At 40.9% G+C, this 24,773-nt stretch overlaps 1 protein-coding gene across 1 annotated transcript; it reads right to left on the bottom strand.

Annotated features, from left to right (window-relative positions):
• Nucleotides 1–476: 476 nt before the first annotated feature.
• On the bottom strand, nt 477–21,682 carry cers6 (ceramide synthase 6). Its single transcript, XM_084162696.1, has 11 exons — nt 21,331–21,682; nt 19,378–19,483; nt 18,327–18,457; nt 10,569–10,626; nt 8,918–8,968; nt 8,668–8,760; nt 4,540–4,668; nt 4,007–4,113; nt 2,581–2,737; nt 2,080–2,103; nt 477–1,838 (listed from the first exon to the last, which is right to left on the bottom strand). The coding sequence occupies exons 1-11, from the start codon at nt 21,498–21,500 to the stop codon at nt 1,671–1,673; spliced, it is 1,194 nt and encodes a 397-aa protein (XP_084018822.1). The 5' UTR covers nt 21,501–21,682; the 3' UTR covers nt 477–1,670.
• Between the last annotated feature and the right edge of the window lie 3,091 nt (nt 21,683–24,773).

Raw genomic sequence — 24,773 nt, 5'->3', positions numbered from 1 at the left:
TGCGTATGTTACATTTCTGGGATCTTTTATTCCAGCTCATGAAACACGTGACCAACACTTTACATGTTGAGTTTATATTTCTGTTAAGTGTAAATAACGTACAGTCCCTTACCTCTTCAAAACGTTCCCTTTCTTGCGGGCAGAGTAAACCCAGGCGTTTATAATACTGCCAATAAAGTATTATATCATCTCTTCACATCAACAATGGGGAAGGAGAGACGGTGGTAAATACATTGCCACAATGCTCAGCATTAAGATGATACTGCATTAGAGACCTACACAATACACTTCCTAGTCTATCCATGTGTCCTTGGATGATTCATATTAGTCAATACAAGTTCATAGAGAAATTACATGGGCACCTGAAGAGCTATTGTTTTTCTCTGAAAAACAAATGCTACTTTAAATTGAATATACACTACATCTAGTTATATTTACATTTTTCATATTTAAATGATAATGTATGAGACTGGATTAGCAAGATGAATGACATTTATTTTTAAAACAATGGCATTGTACCGAAAGCATTCTTGAATGAATATCAATCGCAAGGATTCATGGTCATGATTCATTTATGAAATGCAATCACGTTCATTATTCACTTGACGTTGAGTGGTTATCAAAGTTTTAAGAGATAAAAATAATTTACATTCATTAGTCAATTTACGACATTCCATTAAATTCCAATTCTGTAATCTACAAATATTACTTAGTTGCTTGTCACAAGAACAAGTATGTACACTACCTGCTAATTGAAATTAATCAGATCGACAAACATACTTTCTGACTTGCAATCTTTAATATCGTCATGGGTTATAATTGAATCATCGCTTAATACCTTAATCTGTCTTCCAAGAGGGCCATGAACATTTAGTAAAAATACTTACCAGAAATGTTGTAGAATACTTATAACAAAATGCTTTAATTTAAAATATAGCATGGCCCATATTTTTGTACACACACATAATATTTTACTGATATCTCATTTACAGCTTATGGATGGAGAATGTTTGTTTGTATTTCCCATATTGCATTGTTGTGGGACCACATTACTATTACTTTGTGAGCCAAACAAATTCAGTCACAGTTTTGACATGTGTAGGGGGGTGCAGCATTGAAAGCAAATCCAGGTGTTTAGCATTTTGCCAATGACATGACTCATACTGTAATGTGTCTACCTGTTGATGGAATAGTGAACTGATGAGCACTATGGATTGGTTCATAATTAGCCAATCTTAACACTGACAATAAAGTAATTGAGACATGTTGACAATAATTTGAAAACATAAATCTATAAAAAATAAATAACATAAAAACACTAACATAATTAACCACCCCCAGTACGCCTGTCAAGACTATTTTTAAACAGCATGCTTTCAATAATAGTGGAATGCTTTCATTCATTGGCTAAACAGAGAGTGGGCTGTACCAACAGGAGTGCTTTGATATTTCATTGAGTGCAGTTTGATGCAAATATAGAGAAAGAGAATAAAATGAAACGGGAAACATGGAAATAATCAAACAGAAAACGGAACTGCATTCACAGATTTCTATTAAGAACTTCCAGTACCAGACAGGCAATGTTGTTCATATCGCACACGCACACATGTAGTATCTATGAATGGTGTCTGCAGCTTTGCTCCAGTGCTTGTAATGTCTCATAGTGGCAGTCAGTGTTCGTCTGGACACGGGGCCCCTGCTGACAGGTACCCGTTGGTCCCATGGGCTTTATTGGTCCCGTTGGTGGTGCTGTTGTGGTGCTTCTGAACAGGAGCGGGCGGAGGACCGTTGTCCTCGTCAGAGCTGGACTCAATGTCACTGCGGTTGTCTTTCGACACCTGTGGAGAGTTGCAGGTGCTGTTAGAACAGCTCATATACAATCTGATGTCATGACAGAGGAAGTACAAGCGATTGGCCATTGCTATTGGTTTCCTTATTTTACAAATAAGAGGAAAACGTCAATAAAAACTAAAGGGACGGCTTGCGTTTCAGAACAATCTGTAATTGTGATTTGTTAGTGAGATAGCATGTGACAATAATACACAAATAAGTTTCTCCTCTTTATATTCTACTACTTACATGTAAAGGATTCCACTTCCCCACCTTGGTTGAAAGGTTAGCATAAGGGATAGAAAAGTCAAATCAATGAAGGCTATTGACAACAAAACAGTTTAGTGAAAAGCTCCTGTAGTACAGTACATGTATGGTGAGCTTGAGTGCGAAGATTTTCCCAATGCTTTGCATCCACAATTACAAAAAGTAACATGGTAGTACTAAATTCTAAATTACATACATAATGAGAATTACTTTAACTACATAAAGTTGGTCCTCTCGCAAAGCATTACTGTATAACAATATGACAAAGACTGCTTCCCAAATTACACCCTATTCCCTATGGGCCCTGGTCAATGGTAGTGCACTACATAGGGACTAGGGTGCCATTTGGGACCCTGTCAATGTGAACTGGGGGAGAATCTCAATTGCATTTCCTTGACTCCTCACATCCTCTCTTCTCGCCTCCTTCTCAAAAGCCATTGGAGGAGAAGGTCAGAGAGGAGTGACCTCTGACTTGTCTCTCACCTTTCCTCTGGATATGGCTCGACAGGCTATCTTCACTATGAGGTAGGACCAGAAGGAGTGCAGGAACTGCAGCAGGATCAGCAGCAGATTGAACACCCACCAGGATGGGTACGGCCCCACAATCTCCCAGCTCTCAAACAAGGTAGTGTTTAAAATCCTACAAGAGAGAGAGACAGACAGACAGAGAGGATTATTCAATTAGTGATAGCAAAGTATAGCTTGATATGATTGAGCTATTTCAGTGAAGGTAGAGATATTGCTGGACCAATAACTGTACATGGTATGAATCCTGCTGATACTGAAGCCATGGCAACAGCTATGCAGTAATGCCACCTTTGTGGCTGTTGTGGTGCACTCTGCCTGCACTGTGATATACTGTACAACCCACATGACAAGAGGAAATCTTTGAATAAGACATTTCTAAATGATTTACAGGCACTATTCAAAAGCAACCTTTCTACAGAGACAGAGCACTGCACTGTAGATGGTTATGATTTAATATCTCCAGAATAGAGAGTCATTTGTCATTTTGACCTGGTTATCAACAGCTCTATCCTCGAGTGTGGCCTCAAAGGAAATATATTTTAGGTTGATAAAGTTGGGGTGTCGTCTCAGAGCAGGATAGTAAATCATGTCCCTTTTCCCTTCTTACATTGACGGTACTGCTGAGTGTGACAAGGACATCACACAGTAAGATGGTGCTCATGTATTCAGGACTATGACTGGTTTTCTACTGCTTCTCTCTCAAGGTAGGATGCCCTGGCACTGATGACACATCAAAAACATCCCAGTACAATACAAATTCATTATCTAATTGGAAGTCCAATATGAAAAAACTAAACTATCTGGTATTGATAGGAAATGACACAGACCATAATAACATAAAGAGGTAGTTAATTGATAATTTCAATGTGTACATTTAATGTGTAATTTTAGATTCCAGTCTAGAATGTATGTCAAATAATTGATCTAAAAATAATGGTCAATCTCTCATCTTATCCCCCCTCTCTCTTTACTGGAGAAGATATGTCTATATTGTGGCTGTAGTATCCATAGTAACTATTACTAAGCAACAAAACACACCAAGACCTGTATAAAATGAAAACCTTCATGGCAAAATTGCAAAGCCCATTTGGAAAGTGTCAATATTCTGAGATCTACAGTGCATTCATGCCTCCTGTAGACGGAGACAGATAAGATGCATAGAGACAAACATTCTCAGATAAAGTGATGTGTTAACTGACCGCACACAAGACACTCGAGCCCATCGTTTCAATTGAGCTGTAGATTTTCACAATGAAGACATTGTCTGTGTCCCAAACGACACCCTATTCCCTACATAGTGCACTACTTTTGACCAGTGCCCATAGGGAATAGGGTGCCATTTGGGATGCATTCATTCGATGTAGAGACAAAGCATCTTTACCAGACAGGATAGACACCCAACCTGGAACTGATGAAGACCATTGCAAACATGACAAACAGGAGGTTGCAAAGTCTCTGGCACTTGGCATAGTTGGCCATTTTGGCAACCTGCAACAGAAGTCACAGATGCATGTTCACATGCAAAATTATTACTAATGGCATAATTCACAATACAAAAAACAAACATGGATGTTGCATCCGCCGTATCTTTTTTATACACTGAAATAGTTTTTTTAGCAGTACATAGTTGAAATCTACAGATGGCCGATTTCCCCCGATAGCTACTGTGCTCATTGACCTCACTGTGTGATGGCTTGCGTGTGATTCTAAAACAACCACAAAAGAACCACAGGAGCCATGTCCATGGGGTGTGAAGAACACACATCAGGGCCACTTTCAGTAGGCAAACGTTGTGGAACGCAGCAGATAGAAAAGTTGTGAATATAAATGACATGTTTGTTCTTCAAAACATATTTCCATCTGAACGTTCCACAACGTTGTGCCTCGCTGAACGAGTCCCATGTCTCTACTCACCTCCATCAGGACGTCGGCGGCGTCGTGAAGACACATGACCAGTGTGCCCACTCTAGCCATGTTGTTGACGTAGGAGAAGGTGATGAGGGTGATTGTCGCAAGGTGGTGCAGGAACATGATCAGGAAGTCCTGGGGGACACAGGCGTCATAGTCATGTCACACAATGGCAGAGGGAGAAAGCATTCACAGCTCTCTATCATGTGACTCATAGCAAGGGGACTTGTACAGCATATGGGTTTTATGAAAACCTCTGCGTCATGCAGAGAGTATGACTGCTGCTGTATTCTTTGTGCTCACACTGGATAAGTGGACTCCTCAGCCCCTTGTACACTTGCTGGCTGCACACTAATCAGAACATCGATGGTGACATGCTGACAAGGACATTGACTCTTTGTAAACACTACACTCAGTAAACGGCCATACTGTATATGCTGTGCAATTCAACTTCCCTCCCATCTGCTTTTGATTTGTGTCAACAATTCTGTTGTTTCTCTGAATGCGGGACTCACCTTCGTTTCTCATCTACAGTACCGTGAAAAGGTATTTGCCCCCTTTCAGATTTTCAACCAAAACATAATATTAGGTCAAGGGAACCTGAGTTTACAAATAACACAAAAAATATATACTTATTTTATTTATTTAATTAACAAAGTTATGCAACACCCAATTCCCCTGTGTGAAAAAGTAATTGCCCCCTTACACTCAATAACTGGTTGTGCCACCTTAAGCTGCAATGACTACAACCAAATGCTTCCTGTAGTTGTTGATCAGTCTCTCACTTCACTGTGGAGGAATGTTGGCCTACTCTTGCATGCAGAACTGCTTTAACTCAGCGACATTTGTGGGTTTTCAACTATGAACTGCTTGTTTCAAGTCCTGCCACAACATCTCAATTGGGATTAGGTCTGGACTTTGACTAGGCCATTCCAAAACTTCAAATTTGTTGCTTTTTAACCATTTTCATATAGACTTGATTGTGTGTTTTGGATCATTGTCTTGCTGCATGACCCAGCTGCGCTTCAGCTTTAGTTCACAGATGGATGGCCTGACATTCTCCTGTAGAATTCTCTGATACAGAGCAGAATTCATGGTTCTTTCTATTAAGGCAAGTCGTCCAGGTCCAGCAAAGCATCCCCAAACCATCAACCTACCACCACCATGCTTGACCGTTGGTATGAGGTTCTTACTGTGGAATGCAGTGTTTGGTTTTCGCCAGACATAATGGGACCCATCTCGTCCAAAAAGTTGACTCAACTTTGTCAAAAAGCACCTGGTAGCACCTGGATGATCATCAAGACTCTTGGAAGAATGTTCTATGGACAGATGAAACAAAAAGTATAACTTGTTGGATGACATTGGTCCCATTATTTCTGGCGAAAACCAGGCAATTACTTTTTTACACAGGGGCATTGGATGTTGCATAACTTTGTTTATGAAATAAATGAAATAAGTATGTATTTGTTGTGTTATTTGTTCAATCAGGTTCCCTTTATCTAATATTAGGTTTTGGTTGAAGATCTGATAACATTCAGTATCAGAAATATGCAAAAGTAGAGAAAATTAGAAAGGGGGCAAATACTTTTTCACAGAACTGTACTTCAGTAGACTGACAGTAATTTATTTCACACATGACTGAGTAGGAGAATCACATCTGGAAAAAATGTACAAAAAGAGAGGGGTCTACATGTACTACAACTAAGGTTGCCTCTAGTCAGTCTAGATTAGTCTGTATTAAATCAGTCTAGTCTAGTTAAAGCTAGCCTGGTTGCGATGTCCTGATGAGTGAGGCTGTGGCTGGATGTGGATGACATGGGAGAGCCTTCCTGTGCACCACGAGGTTGATGAGGATCAGTACAGCAGGACAGCAGCAGAGCAACCGGCCCAGAGCAGGAGGAGGATGAGGAGGAGGAGGAGGAAGAGCAGTGGTGTGAAATGCAGAATGGAAGCATGGCAAAATAGAGTGCAGGGAACATACTGGAATTGGCAGGGGGTGCAGAGGACCTCCTCAATGCGTGGTTTTGTGCATGAAAAAACTGAAAGGAGAAACAAAAACAGACAACATGCCAACAGTCAACACAGAGATGAGAGGTGAGGGCATAAATACCATGGCATCATGGGACAGCTGTGAGTGAGTGATTGAGTGAGTGAGTGAGTGAGTGAGTGAGTTAGGTGTGCTGTGGAGTGGACAGGGTGGGGCAGAGAGAGGAGGAAGAGAGGTAGGCATATGCCTGTGGTGAGAGGCATGCAAATTGACATTCTGTGAACCACAAGAACTATGGAAAAGACCACGGCCAAGGTGGCAACTCCATAAACAATAACACATGTTAATGTAAACGAATGGCTGTTGATGCAGATTTGAATTGGAAAAATACTGAAAAGATTGATTGATGATTCAAATCGTAAAGCTTATACCCATGCTGTATTTATAATTACACCCCCCCCCCCCCCCCCTATATTGTACCCTTTGTTCTTGACACCCCTCAACAGTGCTAAAGAAGATAACATAGCTCATTTAAGAAAGAAATGTAAGCAGAGGCAATACTGACAGCTCAAACATGGAGGAGCCCTGACCTGTAAAATAAGTCTTATAGCTTGTGTACGCGATGTGTTAGAAAGAGTGTACACTGAGTATACAAAACATTAGGAACAACTCTTTCCATGACATAGACTGACCAGGTGAATCCATGTGAAAGCCATGATCCCTTATTGATGTCACTTGTTAAATCCACTTCAATCAGTGTAGATGAAGGCTTGAGACAATTGAGACATGGATTGTGTATGTGTGCCATTCAGAGGGTGACTTGGCAAGACAAAATATTTAAGTGCATTTGAACGGGGTATGGTAGTAGGTGCCAGGCGCACCGGTTCGTGTCAAGTACTGCAACTTTGCTGGGTTTTTCCACGTTCATCAGTTTCCCATGCGTATCAAGAATGGTCCACCACCCAAAGGACATCCAGCCAACTTGACACAACTGTGGGAAGCATTGGAGTCAACATGGGCCAGCATCCCTGTGGAACGCTTTCAACACCTTGTAGAGCCCAAGTCCCGATGAATTAGGCTGTTCTGAGGGCAAAATTGATATTAGGAAGGTGTTCCTAATGTTTGGTATTCTCAGTGTACGTGAGTGTCTTAAATGTGTGAACAGACACAGGAATTGTGTGCACATCAGGAATTCTGCAGCACTCTTTTCCATGGTGGCTGTTCCATGGATTATTTATCTTTAGTCTGGCGATTAAGCGTGAGTGAGAAAACTGGGCCTGATGTCATCCCAGCTGTTTATTTGACCCTCAATTAGTGTTTAAACATCGTTCAGGATGAAGTGGAGAGGGAGGCTAGGTTACGAAGTTGATATAATCACCATGAGCTACTAACAAAATCACCTCAGATAAACCAGGGCTAAAACACACACTGATATTAACAACAACTTGAAACCATTCGTATTCAATATTAAATATTTCAATTAATCTTTTTAATTCTTAATGACGGTTTTGATCAGCGGGTACAACAAAAAACATTACGCTGAAATCAAAAAATAATGGAGAAATGTAATAAATCGGCAGACTCTAGGAACTGAATACTGAAATAGGACTCACTCCAAAACAAATGTGAGGGGAAAACAGTTTAGAATGGCTGCCAGAAAATCCTACTCATAAAAGTTATGAGCAAACACTATTCCATCTCCTCCTCTCAGAGGCCTGTGATTTCACAGAGCAGAGAGACTAGACCACATCAGGGCAAAGGCACCGCTCCCAGGGATTAAATAAAACTAAGTCATGGAACAGACAATCGGAGGAGGCCTGAATGCAAGTGCAGACAACATTAATTAGGGCTTCCCTCTGAGATTACTACTGTGTAAATCAAAGCTGGAGCTGAACAATACAAAGGATTATAAAGGAGAAAAAACTCAGAACACATTTGGTTTCTGAATGTTCTAAAACCGTTGTGAAGCCTTTTCCCTGACTTAATATTGGCTTTATTGTTAAAGATGACTATTATTAGTTTTATTTTGTATTATTATTAACATAATTACCTTGGTTAAAAGGAAATGGGTGTTACATCATATGCAAACAAATATCTATGGAGGAAGCAATGTGATAAACAAACTATTGACTTAATTGGTATCCTACCTTCCTCCTGATATCTGTGAACTGGGAGAACAGAAGGGACAGGTAGAAAGACAGCTCCAGTATATAGTAATAGTGGATGTCCACCGTCAGTGGCTGTGAAAATACACACGTAGGTCAACAAAGTTAGATCAAACGTACTGTAGGTATTACAGACCTTTCAAATACAATAACTGTTATAGGTGTAAAGAAGTTGCTTAGCAAAAATGAAACAGAGAAAACATTGGTAATTTTTTCATGATGAAAACATTACCTGATAAGGGTAGTTATACCAGCACTCTCTTGTGTTCCATAGCCATGGGGTCTGCAGAGGCAATACATGAACAGAATATTAATGTACTGTTATGCTGTTCCCAAATTAAAAGTGTATTTACATTCATAAAGTGCTATTGATCCCCACACCTGAATGCTATGTTGCCTCTGGCTCAACACTAAATGTTTGATTAAAATACAGCACATCAATAACCTTGGGAATGTATCCATGTCAGATTGTATTTTCATCAAGGGAAACTTAATTGAATCAAAGCAAGCTTTTGCTGTGCGCTAGTAGTGCAAAGTAATCATGAACGCACTAGCCTGGGGATGACTGAGAATGTTAATTCTGGTCCCAGGCTACATGATGAATGCTCTAGTGAACTGGGGGATGTGGTTTTGACTGTCTTATGTCTTGCCACAAGAGGGACCTAGACTACAAAGGCAGGGTAATGAGCTGCTTATTGCCATTATCTCTCACAGGGTATGTTTGCCTTCAACGAGAGATGATTCTGGACCAAAACAAATGTAACCTACTTAAAAATGCTAACTCTGCTTTAGTTGATGTGCAAACTCACACTCTTACATTAGGGAGGAACATAGTTCCATAGTTGTCTGGTGGAAAAATGCAGAATATGACCAGTAAGCCAACTGAGCTACATTACAGAGTCGTTACTCAATCATCACCCATACTGTATCAACTTAGAGCTTAGGAGAGATGATGAGGGCTATGACACAGTTAAAGGTTCACCTTGGTAAGACTTAAAGGAAAGGTTCACCCATTTTGAATGTTATATAATTTTTGTGCATCTCTGAGTGACGTTCTATCGATTCCCGGGGTCATTTCATGTTTTCATGTATATCTGAGCTATTGTCCTTCAAGCAGGCAGAAATACAGCCGTTATGACGAGTTTTGCATCACACTGCGACTTATATCAAATCAAATCAAAACGGCGACTTATAGGGAAGCCAATTGAGTTTGCATCTTCTCCCCTGTAGACCTGTGCTATTAATACCCCCCAGGGACTCACTAGGCCCAGCTGAAGGGAATGAACTCATTCCACAAAGTGCTTCGTCATGCAAGCTCTTGCAATGAGACATTCTCCTCGCAGCAATGTCTCCTATTCACCACCCTTACTCATTATTCTAGATCAATGGCAGCATCAGCAGCATTCAATTACTACAGACACTCAAAAGTATTCTGGCCTCAGTACATTACACAATAGCACAGAGTCAGACAGACACATTAAAAGACAAGAGATACCCTCGGAGGATGTGATTTCCTCTATATATCATCATAGAGTAACAACAGCATTAGACTGAAGGTGGTAGTTGACAGGGAACTAGTTTCTCAACTGTGCATGTGCTCACAGACACTAATATCTGCATTATGGATACCGTGCAGAGAGCAAATCTATCCATTATTTATCAGTGATCACTGGTTGGAGTGTTTGAGAGGTGCATTCTTTTTCAGTTGGTACTCCTTGCACCGCAAGATGCATCAAATCTAACCTCCTCCACACATCCTCGAGTGCAAGGTTCTGTTATAGCTCCTCTTTGAAGAATGTGTCCTCAATACGGAAAGTGCTGAATAAAGATGTTTTCAGTTTGGTATTCATCAATGAAATGATTTTGGAAAGTAACCCACTCACCTTTTTAAGGAAACGCACTCCGTAGGTAAATATATAGAGGTAAAATGTAAATCTCCACCTGTGAAGAAAACAAAGAGAACAGAACGTCAGTCAGTAACACAATTATGGGTTTAGATGCATCCTCTGTGGAATGTCAAAGAGAGGCCATGTCTGAGCTCCTGTGAGGGAGGTCAATCCAAGGACAGCCAAGAAAGCCACCGGCTCTTTGTTCAATACCGTGACAGCATACAGGCTCAAATCACACTTGCACCTCTTAACAAACAGTCTCTTATTTTCCGCTATTCATCTGACTACAATTCCTTTTATTGTAAGCACTGAGTCACTGATGCTTTTAGTAAACAGAGCTTTTACTTCTTAGACCAATTAGTGGTGAACACAGTAGACGTACCATATTTTAAATCATTTTCAAAAGTCACAGAATGAAATGAAAATAGCTTTTGGAAAGGAAAGGCCTGTGGACACGAGAGTCATCTTGATCAGCTACTCAGTTTTCAACCTAACAGAAGAGTAACAAGTGTGAATTCAACCAGTGGCAGAGACTAGGTTATATTCTAGAACTATGTCCTGAGGCCTGCTAGCCTTGTCAGAGAAGTGGCCGGAGTGCCAGGGCTCTCACACCCCAGCATCTGCATTCCATGGTGAGTCACTTCCACTGGAGCCCGGACGCCACCGCACTGCACTGCTGCATGGCAGAGGGAGGTAGGCACTCCCAGTCCCAACCTCTGCTCTGGTCTTACATAACCCAGCACGTACCCACGACAACTGCATACTGATTGAATAGGAAAGTGTCTCCTGTGATCATGGGTTTCTATAGCTCTCAGGCAGAGCAGAGACTGAGACGTTTCCAGTTGACACTTCAGTGATCAAAGCCACGCTGAACAGGGAGACGCTGTTGCTGCACAGCCCAAAACAATCAACTAATTACTGCACTGGGAACAGACTGAGAGCTAGCCAATAACTAACACACGTCCTTGTCAGACATTACTGGGTTTCCTAATGATATTATTTTTATTTTTCTCACAAAAATGAATTATTTAATAGAAACTCTTGACTAAGACAGATTTTCTTTTCTGGTTCGTAACGATGACAAATTGCATCAATAATTCAAGACTGAGTCTTGCCATTAATATGGCCTCTCACAGGTGAAACAGCCTGTCAGCTGCAGGTGTACTCTGGTTTCACACAGTCACAGCAGCACACAGGAATACCCATCATGTACCAGGCCACAAATCAGAGACAGGAAGTTCCAACTCTGACTAGCATGGTGTGACAGGGATGTTGTATGAACCGAATAGTCACTGACCAGAGTATGTGAGCGGAGTTGACTGGTCGGAAATCCTGCTCATCGCTCATGGAGCGGCGCTCCGCTAAAAAAACACTCCATTCCTTAAAATCACAATTTAACCACACCCAACATCTATTTTTGTGACTACCTGGACCTACCACTTGGTTTTGAAGTATTGAAACCAAACCATATAATTTGAATGAAAAGTATTTTAATAAACATGAAAAGGTGATTGTAAGAAGTGCTCATAATTTCAAATAGGCTACATGTCATATTAAACAGAATAAAAACACTATAAATAGGTCAGGAGCCAGACAGTGAGCCTAAGAAGGAACAAAAATCATTTAGGCTATATTATTTCAAGGCTATAGTCTACAAAGAAATACATTGTGAAGCATTTGCATGTGCGACACACTAGGCTGGTAGGGAGTCAGGGACATTAAGCGCTCAGCATTTAAACAACATTTTGTTGTATTAAATCATTATAGTCTATAAATTGTGCATATAGGCTGTGACTTATTTCGAATTAAATACAAATTCAATGAAAACTACCTTATTAGGCTGAGTCTACAGTGCCTTTGAATACATTTTTAGAAACACAAGTTTGGCCAGAGTCTGTGGCGTCAGGCTCATGCGATGGTGCCTGGAGAGCAGGCCAGCAGCTGAGAATATCCTCTCCATGCTTGCATAGCCACTGGGGATGCTAAACACCCTTTTTGGATGCAGAGTTGTAAAAAAAAAATACCGAAATACCCGAAATACCCCAATCAAAACGGAAAGCTCCTTGAAAGTTGGAATATGCCAGGCCTATTGGACCAACATCAATTATGGCCTATTGTATAGATAATATAACATAAATGAAGGAAACTTTTAAGAGATCTGATTTTGAGTTTATAAATACTTTTCTACAATGACACACTTCATTAGCTACCCACCTCGTTCCTTTCTTTTAGCATGTGCACGTAGTAAGTACACCATCGTGCTTTCGGGATATGTGTATTTTCAGATTCCACAATTATTCTTTAGTTGTGGACACTACATCACCGCACTCCCTCTCTAGCTCTTGGTCCTCATCTTTGTAAGTCACCTTGATTTTGCACCTGTGTGTTTTATCCATTTCTTTATGAAAATATTTTGCGAACTACATGACCATAGCTAAAGCAAGGTGCTATCGCAGCACATAAGTAGACTACAAATGCATGCTGGGCCAGGCATGCCCTGAGCTCGTGAAGTGAGCGCTACTGGAGCGAAATTGGAGCGGGCAAGAAGGCCGACGCGCCAGCCTTTGGGAATCTCGCTCCACGCTTCAGTCAAATTGGGCACGCTCCGCTCCTCTCTCCGCTCCAGCTCCGCTCACATACTGTCACTGACTGGCCTCAGAGGGGGAACTTTACAAATGCTGATCATGCTGTGTGACACTGGGAGTTGTGCTTCCATCCAGGTGGTTTTAGTGTGGGTAGCTTTAGCTGGCCTTACAAGAAGTAAGTCTTTTTGACAGCCATAGACAGAAAACACACCACAGTAGCCTTTGCAATGACGAATAAACTACAGCAAATCCATGTTGTCCTTTTTCTGAGGCAAAGAATCTCTGAGGTATCAAATGTCAGTGATCACAGTACATAGAGACTTTACCTGTGCTCTGGTTACAAATAGAACATATTTTTATATTTGAATGAGAAGAAAGTCTATCATACATGGAATTCAAATAATCAAACTTTTGCTCTCTGTGCTTTATTAATTGTAAAAACAAATGAGGTGGACTCATTTACCTAATGATAGGTCAAGAAGATGGTTGCTTGGCAACTGGTTAATCAAACACTGTAAAAGAGTGTGCTCCTAGCGCTGCGCTATTCAGGGCAGGCCCTACCATTAGGAAGCTAAACTGACCAAGACGCAACTCCAACAGCATCTCACATAATTCTGCCCCAAAACAATTAAAACGTATATACAGTATATCATATGGGCTATTTAGGTGACCGCTGATGCCGCCCCATGATAAGCAGTGCCCACTTTGCCAAAGTCAGGGGTGCAAAATATGTTTCTTGTCCATGCCCATCGTGCCTCTCCAGGGTGCTGTTGGAGAGCGACAGTGCTGCGGCACTCCAACAACACTCAAGTCATCTAACATAAATCATGTAGCCTATAGTAGAAAGACTAGTAGCATATTTGGTTTTTCTGTAGCCTACAGACTGGAGACCATATTTATAACAATGTTATGAGACAGACACTTTAAATAGAAAATCATGCACGATATCCGATCAAATAGTCCGGCACTATAGGCTACACTATTTTACTTTTACGGGGATAGGTGGGCGGCACAACGGCCAGGACCGGGCCTGGTGCTATTTATGTACAATTACTATGACTCACAACTACTTTCTCAAAATATAATTTTGCTGGTGACCAAATGGTACATGGTCCTGTCGCTTTATAACATGTTGTTGCATTCAAGCCATGAAAGCATGATGATTCACTTAGATGTTATCAATCATTGCGCAGTTCCATTGTATTCTGCAGAGACAGTTATCACATGGTGCCTTGCTGCTTTATCATAAATATTGTCATAAGTGAATGCAAATATTTATGTCCCTCAAAATGTGTGTATTAGGACATTCCTGACATTCTAGCTTACAAAACACAAATATGAGCTTTGTCTTTAAAGGCTCAGCAGATTATAATCTGCTACCTTTGGTTAATTTCTTCCTGACAGAATTGAACCACAGAGGACCATGGAGGGATGGAGGCAGATCAGTTCAGACAACCAGCACTGTGGTCGAAAACAAAGCACTTGCCCCACTGGGGACTGGGGACCAGACAGGCCGGATAAAACTAGCTGCAAAATAAATAACTGTGTGCAGCGTCTTTGGGCTCTGCTGTCTCCAGTCTAAATGTGTCTCTCTTTGTTAGCATAATGAAAAAGGGAACAGTGGCCTCACCTTGGCCATCCTGAAGTGTCTGAGACCACAGCGTCCTATCAAACCCAAACAGCTGCATACAAGGCACTAATTACAGTAGGAGTACTGCTGAGACGAGTGTGGCTGGTTCGGTTTAGGAAATTGCATGCTACTGAGACAACAGAGAAACCAATCAGGCATCCAATCCATTCTGAGTCTGTCCACTCCATTCCGCCTACAGACACAACACTACATATATTTAAAATGTAGGGACAACAGTTGTGACACTGTTGCTTCCTTGATTTAATTTTAGCAGAAGATATTGAGAAAACAGGTACAGATTTGCTCTAGTTGCATAGAGGCTATGCTTTTGTGAGACGTCTTACTTCTTTTGTTCCACCAAAGTAACTGAATCCAGTTGGCAGTTGCTGAACCATGGTACTTTCACACTGACAAACTGAATCTGATATTTCTCTTTGAAGATCAAATAATGACCGCGCCAATCGTCTAAGCAGCGAGTTCCTTCAACCGTGAGCTCCTGAGTGAACAACCTCAGAGACCCACTCTGTGCCTCGCTGCTTCTCCCACTGCCAGCCTGGCTCCACTGGTGACAGGCATGAGCCCACTCTGACAGGCCTGTTCAACTAGTAGATATCCCTCCAGACAGGAAAGACTGTCTGTCCCTCTAATAGCAAGGACTGGAAAGTCTATGTATCCACACCTAAATCTGTTCCACTGAACAAATGTGCATATACAGTGCCGTAAAAAAGTATTTGCCCCCTTTCTGATTTTCTCTATTTTAGCATATTTCTGATACTGAATGTTATCAGATCTTCAACCAAAACCTAATATTAGATAAAGGAAACCTGAGTTTACAAATAACAGGAAAAATTGATACTTATTTTAATTATTTAATTAACAAAGTTATGCAACACCCAATTCCCCTGCGTGAAAAAGTATTGCCCCCTTATACTCAATAACTTGTTGTGCCACCTTTAGTTGCAATGACTGCAACCAAATGCTTCCTGTAGTTGGACGACATGGGTCCCACTATGCCTGGCGAAAACCAAACACTGCATTCCACAGTAAGAACCTTATACCAACGGTCAAGCATGGTGGTGGTAGTGTGATGGTTTGGGGATGCTTTGCTGCATCAGGACCTGGATGAATTGCCTTAATAGAAGGGACCATGAATTATTCTCTGTATCAGAGAATTCTGCAGGAGAATGTCAGGCCATCCGTCTGTGAGCTGAAGCTGAAGCGCAGCTGGGTCATGCAGCAAGACAATGATCCAAAACACACAATCGAATCGACATGAAAATGGCTGATTAGGCCATTCCAAAACTTCAAATGTGTTTTTTTAAAGTCCAGACCTAATCCCAATTGAGATGTTGTGGCAGGACTTGAAACAAGCAGTTCATGCTTGAAAACACACAAATGTAGCTGAGTTAAAGCAGTTCTGCATGGAAGAGTGGGCCAAAATTCCTCTACAGCAACGTGAGACTGATCAACAACCAGTTATTGAGTGTAAGGGGGCATACAAAGCTCTCCCTTGCCCTCCATTTGGCAGATCTGACCATAACTCTATCCTCCTGATTCCTGCTTATAAGCAAAAACTAAAGCAGGAAGCACCAGTGACTCGGTGCGTCACTTGGACGTGTACTCCGAGCATGTGCTGACCAACTGGCAAGTGTCTTCACTGACATTTTCAACATGTCCCTGACTGAGTCTGTAATACCAACATGTTTCAAGCAGACCACCATAGTCCCCGTGCCCAAGGACACTAAGATAACCTGCCTAAATGACTACCCGTAGCACTGACGTCTGTAGCCATGAAGTGCTTTGAATGGCTGGTCATGGCTCACATCAACACCATTATCCCAGAAACCCTAGACCCACTCCAATTTGCATACCGCCCCAACAGATCCACAGATGATGCAATCTCTATTGCACTCCACACTGCCCTTTCCCACCTGGACAAGAGGAACACCTACGTGAGAATGCTATTCATTGACTACAGCTCAGCGTTCAACACCATAGTGCCCTCAAAGCTCATTACTAAGCTAAGGATCCTGGGAGTAAACACCTTCCTCTGCAACTGGATCCTGGACTTCCTGACGGGCCGCCCCCAGGTGGTAAGGGTAGGTAACAACAAATCTGCCACACTGATCCTCAACACGGGGGCCCCTCAGGGGTGCGTGCTCAGTCCCCTCCTGTACTCCCTGTTCACCCATGACTGCATGGCCAGGCACGATTCCAACACCATCATTAAGTTTGCCGACGACAACAGTGGTAGGCCTGACCACCGACAACGATGAGACAGCCTATAGGGAGGAGGTCAGAGACCTGGCCGTGTGGTGCCAGGATAACAACCTCTCCCTCAACGTGACCAAGACAAAGGAGATGATTGTGGACTACAGGAAATAAAAGAGGACTGAGCACGCCCCCATTCTCATCGACAGGGCTGTAGTGGAACAGGTTGAGAGCTTCAAGTTCCTTGGTGTCCACATCACCAACGAACTATCATGGTCCAAACACACCAAGACAGTCGTGAAGAGGGCATGACAAAACCTATTCCCCCTCAGGAGACTGAAAAGATTTGGCATGGGTCCTCAGATCCTCAAAAGGTTCTACAGCTGCACCTACGAGAGCATCCTGACTGGTTGCATCACCGCCTGGTATGGCAACTGCTCGGCCTCCGACCGCAAGGCACTACAGACGGTAGTGCGTACGGCCCAGTACATCACTGGGGCCAAGCTTCCTGCCACCCAGGACCTCTATACAAGGCGGTGTCAGAAGAAGGCCCTCAAAATTGTCAAAGACTCCAGCCACCCTAGTCATAGACTGTTCTCTCTGCTACCGCACGGCAAGCGGTACCGGAGTGCCAAGTCTAGGTCCAAATGACTTCTCAACAGCTTCTACCCCCAAGCCATAAGACTCCTGAACCGCTAATCATGGCTACCCGGACTATTTGCACTGCCCCCCTACCCCCACCCCATCTTTTTACACTGCTGCTACTCTGTTAATTATTTATGCATAGTCACTTTAACTCTACCCACATGTACATATTACCTCAACTACCTCAACTAGCCGGTGCCCCCGCACATTGACTCTGCACCGGTACCCCCCTGTATATAGCCTCCCAACTATTATTTTATTTAACTTCTGCTCTTTTTTTCTCAACACTTTTTTGTTGTTGTTGTTTTATTTTACTTTTTATAAAGTAAACACATTGTTGGTTAAGGGCTGTAAGTAAGCATTTCACGGTAATGTCTACACCTGTTGTATTCGGCGCATGTGGCAAATAAAATTTGATTCGATTTGAATAGCGTTTTCACACAGGGGCATTGGGTATTGCAAAACTTTGTTTATTAAATAAATGAAATAAGTATGTGATTGTTGTGTTATTTGTTCATCAGGTTCCCTTTATCTAATATTATGTTTTGGTTGAATATCTGATAACATTCAGTATCAAAAATATGCAAAAGTAGAGAACATTTGAAAGGGGGCAAATAGTTTTTTACATGTGTTTATATTAGTCATAATAAGTGGCATTCTGAAGCTGTCGAGATCTCTTACATGCTCTCACAAAAGCGAGCCAACGTGCTGGGCTTCTCCTGGTTCCTGCGCTGTCGGAACCAGCGCTGGATGGTCCGCACATCCCAGTCCAGCTGTTTGGACAGGCCCTCCAACCTCTTCTCATCTGGATGCTAGCAAACACAAGATCCAGACACCTGACTGTTAACAAAGCTGTCATTATTGTGGGAAAGGTGTGACATGTCTGAAGTTAAAATGAAGTTAAAACAGGCTTGATATTCGCTGAAATCAAAGGCAATCAATGTCTTAATGTTTCATCAGCATGATGCACTATGGGGTAGTGAAACTAGGGCTGGGAATTTCCAGGGACCTCACAATATGATATTATGACAATACTTAGGTGCCGATACGATATGTATAGCGATTCGATACTGTGATTTTATTGCGATTTGATGTTCCAAACACATTGCTCACCATATGTCTGCTGCAGAGGGAAAAGAGAGAGTCATGAGAAAACAATTTTTGATCAATCATGGAAATAAAAGTGCTGAAAACAAATTGGCTCCCTATTTAAAAAGAAGATGGAGAACAAGCTATGAAGGAAAAATACTGGGGTTTTGGTGCGAGTACAGCCAACTAGCGCAAAAATAATATTGCGATATTGTAAAAACGATACATCAAAAATAATACCCCGATATGTAACTGTATCGATTTTTTCCCCAGCACTAAGTGAAACTATGGGATCACCTGAAAAGAAGCTGAGAGGACACACCTTTGTTTCCATTTCTGAGGATGTACAATGACTGAGGATGTCTACCTTGTGTGGAGCTAGTCTGCTAAATTGCTCAGTATGTGAATCTGAGCATTTGTTAAAGGACCTCCATCCCTTTCTGAGCTAATAATAACCATGGTGCATCAATAGAACAAGGCACAAATACTTTCAAACATGATGTCTTGCTTTCTGGACTCAACCTGAATACAATGCCTTTTGCAAAGAGACTGATTTTAATCTACAGTATGTTATCAGCACTAAAATGCAAACAAATGTATCACATAGTTCCAGTGGAAAATCAGGAACTACTTTTTTTTTTACCTTGGTGATAGCAGTGAACACCTTCTCCAAAATGGCATTGGGCTGGGCTTTCTGTGGTCCATTGGCTTGTATCTTGAGACCCAAGGCACATGGTCTGGCAATAAACCTACAAAGAATAACACAAAAATATCAAAATATTCTCACAGTGGGTACTGTATCATCATCAACTAATTGTTGTTAAGCAGAAAAGTGTTTTGATCGTGATAAATGGGGACAATCGTGGCAGACACATTGACAATATTGACAACCAGTTGTTAAAAATAAATCTCAAAGCTTCAAAATCTTATCCAACTATAAGTACAATGTGTGAATTGCTGAATTATTATTTCAGTATACATTGTCAGCAATTTACAATATAAGAATTTGGCTAAATTTAACAACTGTATAAATGAAAGATGGCATCATGAAGCTATATGATTGAGTAACAGTCACATTAATGGACAAAGGGTTATGGAAGATTAAACTGCTGGAAGTGTATGCCAAGATCAAGATGAAATGTCCATGTGCAGACAGCTGAGAGAGAGAGAGAGATATTAGCAGTCTAGTGGTCTATTCATAAAAAGTCCTTACTCTGCAAATGAAGTGTCGTCAGCAATCAGAAAATCTAATCTGATCACCATAAACAGACCTTTCATGAGGAAATGTTATGCCTCACAACGTTTCAGTTTTAGCAATAAAAACCTTATCTGTTAAAGCCTGCCTTAAAAGTGAATTGTGAACACTGACTCAGTATAAATATAGTTTAGAACTCTAGCTGCCATTGAAAGAGGTAGTGTTATCTTCAGTGAGAGGCAACATAAGGGCAACAGCAGTTGTTGGCAGATTCAATGGACACTAATCCAGTACTACAATATGTTGTTTTAGCAAATAGTATCATAGATGCCCTTGTCCGATAATAGTAAATGTGAGGCTTGTGTATGCATAAGCAAGCTGTGTGTATAATCTACAATTAAAAAGCAAACATCTTGGTCTAGGAACACTTCACAGCAGGAACCACAGTCTTCACTTTTGTTTGGCCTATTAGTGCAATCATATTTTATAGGTCATATCATCAGTAATCAAGGACATTTACATTTAACAACAAGCCTCTCAACTGTCCCATGAAGACTTATACAGCACACATATTTCTATGTAAAAGTTCCATTGTGACTGTCACGGTGGTGGTTGTGACAGCAGGATGACCTTATGACATGTAGCCAATCAGTGACATGTATGTAGCCTACACTAAAATAGATTTCAACTGTAGCCTACTGACGAATGCACACAAATCTAAAATCAGACACCTATATGCCATATCACGATGAGCCGTTATAAAGAGTGTAGTATTAGGCAATGTTGAGACACTGCTGTGGAAGTCTGTCTGTTTCCTACTGATGTCTGTGGTCTATTGTACAGAGCATCCCATGTGGCTGAGTGGTGTACCAGTCTAGCATCAACACTTAGCCTGGTAGACTATGTACAATTGGGATAGGCAGGCTTACAACAACAACATGAAGCTCAACACTGATCACCATCAAGACATAGGCATCACAGACCCTTACAAGGTCAATAGTAGGCTAAATTAGACGAGCATGACTCGAATAACGTCCTTGCCTCCTATTGACAGCTGCAACTTGCAACGTGGATGCTAGGCCAGCATGTCTCTCATTATGGAGAAAATAATTAATATCCAAATGCAGCTCTATTGCTCCGACACATTATTAATATATCATAGAAGCATTGTTACAATGTAACAGACAGGCCTATAGAGAAGCTACAATGTTACATTCCTTGATACATCGCATCATGTGCATGTCATTGTCTAGAAATTCAGTGTGAGCATACATGCTTCAATAGCCTACCCGATACAATGTTCTTTAAAACAGTCTTTCTTTTGACTACATGTAAATTAAACGAACCCAACATTATCTCCAGTTATACCAATATAAGGTTATCACTTCTGAATGCACCCACCTTTCGAAAACCAGTCGAATCATAAAGATGCAGAAGGCTAAAGGACAAGCCAGATACAAATCCTCGGCTTGTGGGAATGTTGCCTCATCTGTGTTTTTTAAATCAGCCCAGGTTACATTGTGAGGGAGCCAAAATCTCTCGTTCCAAAACCATGTCAAAATACCAGCCATTTCCTTGGATTATGTACGCGTTGTCCCCTTTACCAATGGCCCAGAAATGAATGCGATAAATGAATGCGATATCAATGGCCTATTGCGTAGTTGCAGCAGTCTCTCACCGGCGATCTTCGCAGGTTTTTAGTGTGATGGGGTCAGTGTATGCGTCGCCCGTCTATTTCAAACGCGTGTGTCGTGAACAACATTAGTGTGAGCAACAATAGTGGAATCGGTGGTTTGACTTCAAAATAAAAGTCCCCCATTGAAACACCCAAACGGATAAATATAGTGGAATCATGCCACAATTGGACTAGATAATGCTAAACATGGAATGTTTATGTTGGTAACCCTCGTAACCCGAATATGTTGGTAACCCTTCGAGGGATCCTCCAAACACTGGCTTCGAGGGTTGCCAATATATCCTCCAAACACTGGCTTCGAGGGTTACCATCATATTCAGTTTACCAACATATTCAAATAATGATTGATATATTTTCATTAAAAACGTTATTTTTATTAATTTATTCATACTATTTCATCCATCCACAATATATTGTCCCGACACAAATCTAGGGTTGCTACCCAAGCCGGCTGGTCGTTCATTCTATCGGTTCGGTTGCCAGAGACGCAACCCAGTCGTTCAGTCTTTGTTCTGTATTTATGGTTAGTCGTTTGTTGTAAATGTTCCATTGCCATACTGGCTGGCAACGTTCTTATCCCTTGCTTGCTAGCTAGCCAACTACGGCTAATTTACAGTCACATCAAAAAGTACAGCCAGAATAACAGCAAAGTAGCTGCATTTGCATTTGTTTAAGCTGTTTTCTAGTGACATTTATTTGGATACATCCATAACAATGAGCTAATGAGGTGCGATTTCGCCTGACATAGAAAATGTGCTCTCTCATTAGGACACTGTTGTTCAGAGGAGCTAGCCAAGAACACAGCTACAGTAACACAATCACTTCAAACTGAAGCTGGAAAGACTACAAACTAGCTGCACTTCGTTTCGTTAGAAATTGTTTCAATTGACATTTCTTTGTATGTATCCATAAAAATGATGCCAGCTGATTCATGATTTCGACTGGCTGAGAAACGCTCCCTGCCTGTCTGTCTCTTCCCGACTTCCGAAACGTTCATTACATTTACATTTTGGTCATTTAGCAGACGCTCCTATCCAGAGCGACGTACACTTAGTGAGTGCATACATTTTTCATTACTATGGGACAGCTGGAGATCGAATTTGAATATTGAAACAATGTTGCAAATGTTGGAGAGACAGACAGCAAGGTTTATACAAATCTCCACTGTTGAAAACTAAATGTTAGTCTAAAAGAAATGTGAGATAATGTCTAGATGCTTTTTTTTAAGCGGAGATCAAGTTTATAAATTGCCTGGCTGGGCTGATGAGACAGTGGATTGCACAGCAGAGTAAATAGGCATCTTAAAGTCATAGATTTAGCAGGTGGTAACTTGTGGAATAGACACCGGTTGGAATGCTGTTTTAACCAATCAGCATTCAGGATTAGACCCACCCGTTGTATAATGTTATATAAATTCAACAAAATACAATTATTAGTTAATTTGAAAAAAAAAAAGTAGGCTGATAACCCATTTCATGGGTGCACAATCCATAGGTTAGGCTGTACAGTACATATAAGTATGCCCCCAATGCAATTCTGAATTCCAATTCATCCACAGTGCAATCAACAGATTTTTCAAATTAACTAATACTTGTCTTTTGTTGAATTTATATAACAACATTCCAACCTTGTTTAGCATTATGTAGTCCAATTGTGGCATGATTCCATAATTTTTATCCGTTTGCATCAGTTTCAATGGGGGACTTTTATTTTGATGGGAACCGCCGATTCCACTATTGTTGCTCACGCTGTTGTTCACAACACACTGGTCTATTTTCTTTCCAGTGTAGGGAAGTAGAATGAATCAGGCATCTACTCCTCCGCAAGTGATTGGTGCATTGAAATGTCACACATGCTGTCGCTATACAAAGGTATTCACGCATAAGTGGTGTATGGCACTAGCAATGTATCTTACATGATTTTAGTTTAATCTATGGAATAGGCTGGGTGTCCCTTGACTGTTGATATTTTTTTTCCCTCAATACAATGCAGAATAATACGATTATATTGTTGTTAGGCTGAAATAATCATTGAATAATATGTTCCTGACACATTTTAGTTAGGCAAATGTCCCACAGCCATTCAAAGCAAAAAAAATGTGAACACGCACTGCATCAACATTAATACTTAGTCAATCATGCCACCGTACTTACCAGCACACTACACTCATAGCAGAAGAGCTGCTGTATAATGTTCATGTCGAGGAAATTATAGCATTAATTAATTCATCTCGGTTTACCCAGAACTAGTCTCCCGTAATTGTAGCCTAGGCAGACGAATCTTTCCACGAGAGATTATAAATGCATAGATTTGTGAAAATACAGAATGTGAATGTGTGTATTAATTTAATAAAAGGACAACTTTTTTATTAGTGTAATCAGCAATGTACTTTCTCAAGAGGACCTCATAAATGCATTATTGTAGTGCCTCACGAATTTTGGTATGTGATTGAAGGTATAATATTGCCATCTAGTGGAAAGATGTTATGAGTGCTCTCTGTGATACTTCGTAGCAACTTTTATCATCCATGATACAATGTAATATATAAAATAAAGGGCTACATTCATTGTGCAACTTTCACCACGACAATTCATCACTGCGTCATACAAAACATCCAGGCAAAACTGTAACCAACGCCATAGGCCTAAAACGAATGAATTGTTTCAAGTTAAGTTATTAATCAAATAATAGGCAATTCATTTGATTATATTTGATTTAGTGACTAACAAAGACAACTTTCAGAGTTGAAATTGACTTTTGTTTTTAAAAGATCAACTTTAATAGGCCTATCACAACATTTAAAGTGCTGTTTTTTTTAACATGATTAGACCTAATATTTGAATTCAGCCTATTCAACCAATAATCTAGAGAAATAGAATAGGCAATCTTAAATATTAACATAATTTATTTTCATATTTAGCGCATTGGTTGTTGTTCAAAGCCCTATAGGGTAGACATTTTATTATAATAGGTTATAATAAAGTAAAATGACACATTGTCGTTGTGGTGAAAGTTGCACAATGAATGTGGCCCTTTATTTTCCTGATGTTTTCATCGCAGGCGGTAGTAATGCGGAAAAGTCTAAACGGGATCCTCGGGACGTACCAACTCTGACGTCACCCCATTGAAGTTGACGTTTTAAACGTTT

This window comes from Coregonus lavaretus (assembly GCF_964263955.1).
Source record: "Coregonus lavaretus genome assembly, chromosome: 5".
In the NCBI taxonomy this organism is placed as follows: domain Eukaryota; kingdom Metazoa; phylum Chordata; class Actinopteri; order Salmoniformes; family Salmonidae; genus Coregonus; species Coregonus lavaretus.
The sequence above is the reverse complement of the archived record's forward strand: the minus strand, read 5'-3'. Positions and strand labels throughout refer to the sequence as shown.

Coding starts and splice junctions, on each gene's coding strand:
- cers6 (XM_084162696.1), bottom strand. CDS start 21,500: ATGGCTGGTATTTTGACATGGTTTTGGAACGAGAGATTTTGGCTCCCT. Junction 10,627..18,326: donor GCTCGCTTTTGTGAGAGCAT/GTAAGAGATCTC, acceptor TTTTCTTCACAG/GTGGAGATTTACATTTTACC. Junction 2,104..2,580: donor GAGCCATATCCAGAGGAAAG/GTGAGAGACAAG, acceptor CTTTCAACCAAG/GTGGGGAAGTGGAATCCTTT.